The 7,301-nt window shown below is 44.7% G+C and overlaps 2 protein-coding genes across 3 annotated transcripts in view; both read right to left on the bottom strand.

The window, feature by feature from the left end:
- Window positions 1–7,301, bottom strand: part of RBX1 (ring-box 1, E3 ubiquitin protein ligase) — a 22,513-nt gene that overhangs the window by 3,386 nt on the left and 11,826 nt on the right. For both annotated transcript variants that reach the window (XM_011964158.1, XM_011964157.1), the window contains exons 3-4: window positions 6,002–6,072; window positions 1,965–2,050 (exon numbers count right to left, since the gene is read on the bottom strand). In XM_011964158.1, the coding sequence (XP_011819548.1) occupies window positions 1,965–2,050; window positions 6,002–6,072 (157 nt within the window). The remainder of the gene's footprint in view (window positions 1–1,964; window positions 2,051–6,001; window positions 6,073–7,301) is intronic.
- XPNPEP3 (X-prolyl aminopeptidase 3, mitochondrial) overlaps window positions 1–7,301 on the bottom strand; it is a 121,348-nt gene that overhangs the window by 3,302 nt on the left and 110,745 nt on the right. The window lies entirely within an intron of this gene.

Below are 7,301 nucleotides of genomic sequence, written 5' to 3' on the forward strand. Positions count from 1 at the left end.
TTTCACCATGTTAGCCAGGATGGTCTCGATCTCCTGACCTCGTGATCCGCCCGTCTCGGCCTCCCAAAGTGCTGGGATTACAGGCTGGAGCCACCACGCCCGGCCTGATTTCTGTATTTTTTTAAGTAGAGACGGGGTTTCACCACGTGGGCCAGGCTAGTCTCAAACTTCTGACTTCAAATGATTCACCTGCCTCAACCTCCCAAAGTCCTGGGATTACAGGCACGAGCCACCACGCACAGGCTAATTTACTATTTTTTGGTACAGATGGGGTTTCAACACGTTGCCAGTTGGTCTCGAACTAGTGGACTCAAGCAATCTGCCCACCTTGTCCTCCTAAAGTGTTGAGATTACAGGTGTGAGCCACCAAGCCCAGCCATACTCTTTACCCAGAAATTCCTCTTTTAGGAATTACTGCTCCAAATACATCTACACATTTACGTAAAGCTTCATGTATAAGGATGTTTCTCCCTTCACATTGCTTACATCAGTGAAAAACTGGAAACCCAAATGTCCACCAATAGGGACTGACTTGTTTTTTGAGATGGAGTTTCGCTCTTGTTGCCCAGGCTGGAATGCAAAGGCACGATCTCAGCTTACCGCAACCTCTGCCTCCCAGATTCGAGTGATTCTCCTGTTTCAGCCCCCTAAGTAGCTAGGATTACAGGCATGCACCCTCACGCCTAGCTAATTTTGTATTTTTAGTTGAGACAGGGATTCTCCATGTTGGCCAGGCTGGTCTTGAACAACCAACCTCAGGTGATCTGCCCGCCTCGGCCTCCCAAAGTGCTAGGATTACAGGCGTGAACCACCATGCCCGGCCAGGGACTAACTTTTTAAAAAACGTAAAAAATGTTAAAAACATGCAAACAAATAAAAAAAAAAGAAAAAAGTTAAGGTACATTTACATAAATACTCTGCAACCATTAAAATTAAATGAGGTAGTTTGTTATTTGTGGAAATGGAAAATCTCCAAAATGTACAAAATGGAAAAAAAAAAAAAAAGGTGAATTACTGTATAGGATACTCACATTTATGTTAACAAAAAATATATATATACACACAGCCATGTAAATGCTGGGACATATAAGAGATAGTGAGAAAATCTACTAAGAAGCTGTCCTGTCGCTGATGGCTAGCTCCAGCAAGCAGGAGCAGGGGCCTATAGTGGGAAATTCATGTTTTGTGATATACACTTTCAACCATTTAAATTTTTAAAAATTTACCAGGCCATGTTTTATTCATATAATAAAATCTAATCAGGATAGCCATAAATGCTGTATTAGAATTAATCAGTATGAGATAAACAACTGAAATATGATAGGTGGACACAAGTCTAGTCAAAAGCTACCTGACATTTGGTAGTCCATGGAACCTCATTAGGATGTAATTTATGAAATATTTAAGAGTTTATAGATTATCACATTTTCTACTTTCACAGACCCTAGAAGGCTGGGAAACCTGCTGGGCGCAGTGGCTCACACCTGTAATCCCAGCACTTTGGGAGACCGAGGCAGGCAGATCACTTGAGACCAGGAGTTCAAGACCAGCCTGGCCAACATGGTGAAACCCCATCTCTACTAAAAATACAAAAATGAGCTGGGCATGGTGGCGCAGGCTTGTAATCCCAGCTACTTGCTAGGCTGAGGTGGGAGGATTGCTTGAACCGGGAGGTGGAGGTTGCAGTGAGCCAAGACAGCACCACTGCACTCCAGCCCGGGCGACAGAGCGAGATTCCATCTCAAAAAACAAACAAACAAAAAGGATGGGAGACCCTAGGCTGCAAATGTCTAATGCTGGCTAATCCTCTGTGCGTTTTCCATACAGATAAGTCCTAGCTTAAGTAACCAAAAACTAGCTTTAAAAAAAATAAGGCATGTATCATGTCTCCATCCCCCAAGACCACACTCCTTTCAGCCTGAGGCAAGTCAAAAAGCCCCGTCAGAACAACCAAAGATACCTACTTTTGGAATTCCCACTCTCTGTTGTCCAGTGGACACACCTGTCGTGTTTTGAGCCAGCGAGAGATGCAGTGGAAGTGAAAAGCGTGCTGGAAAAAAAGATATTTTATTAACAATAACTCCGTTTTTTTTTACAGGTCCCACAGGGCAGTGGCATGGGTGACATATAGTGGGCTAGAGGAGGTAACAACGAGAGGCAAAAGTTCAACAACTGACTATATCTTGGTTAGGTGCGAGGATATTTCCAATAAAGCATTTGCTAGAAATGTCACTACTACTAAAGGAAATCATTCAGGAAGCACAGGAGTATGTGCTAGCACTGAGCTCTCTTCTCTTTAACAGAACATGGAATATGGCTCCTTGGTCCCATTCAGCCTGTAAGGGGATACTTCCACTTTCCCTGGGAAAGGACGCCCCTGATCAATGCAGATTTCAAATATCCCCATTCCTGGTCTCTAGCTTCCCTCCCACCCTCCTGCCCCTGGAAAATATGACCTGCAGGAGCAGAGCCTTCTCCTCAGCCCTTGGTAGAGAAGTGCACGGTCACTGCCACCCACCCAGAATTGAGACGGGCACTTCCCCAACCTCCTCACACCCAGCTCAGCTCTGGTCAAAGGAACTTTATTTCCAGACTTATTCACAGACATATTGATATTACAAGAGCTCAGTACTTCATATGCCTGTAATGGGTGAGGGACTTTGTCTTAGGGAATGAGAAAAAAGAAAACTGGGGTAAAAGGAAGTATTCTTACGAGGGACAAACAGTACACAAGCAGCCTAAAGAGCATCAAAAGGCTTATTTCATAATCAAGACAAGAAGTAAAAAGACAAGAGTACCAAGACCACTGGTAACTGTCAGGGAGCTAGAAGTCTGCTTAGATTTGGGAAAAGGACAAGCTGCGTGCAGTTTTTTGGTGTGGGCGCATGACATGCAGATGCTAATCACAATGCCTCTACAATGAGCACTCCTTCCCCTGCTCATGTGCGTATTAGGACAGATGCAGCAAGTGCTTCCTTCATTTCGTCTGTGATTGGTGCGCTGTGATGGGGCACGGGGAGAAATACTCACACCCTAACAAAACAACAAAAGCTTTGCAAGCTTCATTTAATAACAACTGAAATCTGGTCAGTACATCTCCCAAAGTATGTATGGAACTTAAGGGATTATATAATATGGGTTATTATCTTGTGAAATATCTTTTGACAAAGACAAAAACATAATTCAGTAATTAAGAGTGGAATCCACAGCTACTACACTAAGGATACCCAAGAGGACAAATATTCTCCTAGAGTACAGCCTTTTGGAAGATCCTTTTCTGCTGACTCTTGTATAACTCACTGTGAAAAAGAGAAAAGGCAGAATTTCCAAAAGGCAGAAAGCGGCGACATTTTTCTTAACCACCGGGTGTTAGGGTCGGGTTCACCGAAGGGTATTCGACAGCTTCTCCCTCTCTCACCTCACCCACTAAGCACTTTGCAGCAGTACAGGGTCCTGGTACAGCCCAACTAAGTCAGCGAACACCAAGCACTGGGGAGAAGGGGGCTGTAATGAGGTGTCAGGGAGGTGACAGCACCCTGAATGTTTACTAAAACATGTTAATGGATATATTCAGCGGTCAAAGTACAATTTACAGAAGATAAATTTACAGTACTTGACAGTTTACAGAAGATGTTGACATGTATTACCTCATTTGAGGCCTCACATCAACCCTGGCAGGCAAGCATGACAGATATTTTTATCTTCATTTTACAGACAGGAAACCGAAACCCAGACAAGTGACTTGCCTAATTCATGGAGCTGGTTTGTAGAAGACCCAGAACTAGAACCCAGGACTAATCCAGAGGCTTCTGCCACACCACGCTGGCTCTCTTTTAAAGCAGGCTCTCTGAGAGAATCTCTCCTTAGCGAAATTGAAGGGGATGTTCACTCTCTTTTCTTTCCACATAAAGGAACATGGTTCTCAATGTCTGCATGCCAGAGAGGGCAAAGAGCCCGACATACTTCTTTTATCCCCATGAATGATTAAAGCTCCCCCATGGCCAACACGGTCTACTGTGAGCCTGGCCAAAGGGTCGCAACAGAGATGGAAGAAGGTGTATCAGAAAGTGTGGGTAGGGGCTGGGCACGGTGGCTGATGCCTGTAATCCCAGCACTTTGGGAAGCCGAGGCGGGCGGATCGCCCTGAGGTCAGGAGTTCAAGACCAGCCTGGCCAACACGGTGAAACTCCATCTCTACTAAAAACATAAAAATTAGCCGGGCATGGTGGTGCACACCTATAATCCCAGCTACTTGGAAAGCTGAAGCAGGAGAATCACTTGAACCCAGGAGGTGAAGGTTGCAGTGAGCCGGGATCGCATCACTACACTCCAGCTCGGGCCACATAGCGAGACTCCGTCTCAAAACAAACAAACAAACAAAAAACAGTGTAGGTAGGAAAAAGTTGCAAGTCAACAGGAAAAAATACCGAGAACACCATCTACACAGTAACACCTCTACCTCTAATTTGTATTTATTTAGATTTTTTTTTTGAGATGGAGTCTTACTCTGTCACCCAGGCTGGAGTGCAGTGACACGGCCTCAGTTCACTGCAAGATCCGCCTCCCGGGCTCATGCCATTCTCCTGCCTCAGCCTCCCAAGTAGCTGGGACTACAGGCGCCCGCCACCACGCCCGGCTAATTTTTTGTATTTTTAGTAGAGACCAGGGTTTCACCTTGTTAGCCAGGATGGTCTCAATTTCCTGACCTCGTGATCCACCTGCCTTGGCCTCTCAAAGTGCTGGGATTACAGGTGTGAGCCACCGCGCCTGGCCTATTTAGATTTTTTTTTTTTTTTTTTTTTTTGAGACGGAGTCTCGCTCTGTCACCCAGACTGGAGTGCAGTGGCCCGATCTCAGCTCACTGCAAGCTCCGCCTCCCGGGTTTACACCATTCTCCTGCCTCAGCCTCCCGAGTAGCTGGGACTACAGGCGCCCGCCACCTCGCCCGGCTAGTTTTTGTATTTTTAGTAGAGACGGGGTTTCACCATGTTAGCCAGGATGGTCTCGATCTCCTGACCTCGTGATCCGCCCGTCTCGGCCTCCCAAAGTGCTGGGATTACAGGCTTGAGCCACCGCGCCCGGCCTAGATTTTTTTTAACAAGCACTTGTGCTTACTATGTGCCGGGAGCTGTTTAATCACATTTTAACATAAATCATCTAATCCTGATTACAATTTCATGTGGTCTACTATCAGCCTCATTTTACATGAGGGAATCCAGGATTAGAGATGTTACACGCCTTGCCTAACATCACTCAGCAAGTAAGTCACAAAGACAGGGAATGGTGGTATGACTCTAGAATCTCTTAGCCCTGTGTCATGCTGGAAACTGTGGGTATTCTGTCCCCATGACACAGGAGGCCCTGACAAGACAATTTTGGTTCATGTGACTGGGACTCTACAGCTTAAAGAATGAATTTTTAACACATGCTAGAAATAACATATTTGATATTTGTTATCCTTCACAGCTGTCACACTCTTGGAAGGCCATTCAGTCCAATAAAGCTACACAAAGCATTTCTGGCATAAGCCATGTTAAAAAAAAAATCCTATCTCAGTACATATGCCACACTTCAAACACACACACAAACACACATACACAGAGACCTGAATACTCAATTTACTCATCAAACTTAGTTCCATTAGACACCTGGTCTTTAAAACAGTCTGTTTCAAAGGTACAAAGTTCTACCAAGAGAATATTCCAAAGGGTGCACGCAGGTTTTGAAGGCAATTCCCATAGATGAAGCCCCAAAATATTGCTAACAAAAGTGGGTCCACTTTATAATTAAGACAAGTAAGTGCCTTTTTGCAGTAACTGTAATTTTTACCCTGTAACAGGTGAATAGTATCATGATTTACAATCTTTTTTATTATTTGTATACCTTTTAGGAGAAAGCTGGGCTAGTCAGTTTTTTTCCCTAGTTATTTTTAAGACTAGCAAAGCAGGAAAAGTGGAAATATGTTTACAAGCCATGCTGACAGGTAAAGATGCTTCCTTACGTTACAGACTCCCCATGCGACGGTACATTCTTCTGAAGTAGCAGACGCCTGGTTAGCTTGACATTCTATGCCTGTGGGAACAAGAGCAACAGGATCACTGGACCTTGGGAGCAGGAACGTTTCAATCTATAGCAGCCAAAACAATTCTCAAGTGGTTAATTAGCCATAATTGTTTTTTAATAAATGTGGGAAAGGACGAACAGAGAAGACAGAGGTAACAGTATGCTTTCTGATGATTTCCTATCCTTGTTTAAAAAGAGTAACAAACGGGAAACGCACATCTCACTCCCGCTGGCCAGGCTACAGTGCAGTGACATTAGCATGGCTCACTGCAGCCTCAACTTCCTGGGTTCAGGTGATTCTCCCTCATCCTCCTGAGTAGTTGGGAATACAGGCATGCACCACCATGCCCAGCTAATTGTTTGTATTTTTGTAGAGATGGGGTTTCACCATGTTGCCTAGACTGAGTTTTTTTCCTTTTTTTTTTGAGATGGAGATTCCCTCTTGTTGCCCAGGCTGGAGTGCAATAGAGCGATCTTGGCTCACTGCAACCTCTGCCTCCCGGGTTCAAGTGATTCTCCTGTCTCAGCCTCCCAAGTAGCTGGAATTACAGGCGGATGCCACAACACCCGGCTAATTTTTTGTATTTTTAGTAGACACAGGGTTTCATCATATTGGTCAGGCTGGTTTCAAACTCCTGACCTTAGATGATCCACCTGCCTCGGCCTCCCAAAGTGCTGGGATTACAGGCATGAGCCACCGCGCCCGACCTACCCATCAGACCTTGATCTCAGTTAAGAACTCATTGCAGGCCAGGCACGGTGGCTCACGCCTGTAATCCCAGCACTTTGGGAGGCTGAGGCAGGCGGATCATGAGGTCAGGAGATCGAGACCATCCTGGCTAACATAGTGAAACCTCGCCTCTACTAAAAATACAAAAAATTAGCCAGGCATGGTGGTGGGTGCCTGTAATCCCAGCTACTTGGGAGGTTGAAGCAGAAGGAGAATGGTGAACCCAGGAGGCAGAGCTTGCAATGAGCTGAGATCGTGCCACTGTACTCCAGCCTGGGCGACAGAGCAAGACTCCGTCTCAAAAAAGAAAAAAAAGGAAAAAAAGATCTGATGGGTAAAGTACAACTGGGTATAAATATTCAAAGAACAAGAATTACTAATGCATAATTTGCTTTCTCTGATGATAGCAACTAAATGGAGTCTCCCTTCTGAAGAATAAAAAGCTTCAGGAGAAACTATTTATTTTATTTATTTATTTATTTATTTATTTATTTTTTTAAGATGGAGT

Source organism: Colobus angolensis, unplaced genomic scaffold (genome assembly GCF_000951035.1).
Source record: "Colobus angolensis palliatus isolate OR3802 unplaced genomic scaffold, Cang.pa_1.0 Scaffold65, whole genome shotgun sequence".
NCBI classification, from domain to species: Eukaryota; Metazoa; Chordata; class Mammalia; order Primates; family Cercopithecidae; genus Colobus; species Colobus angolensis.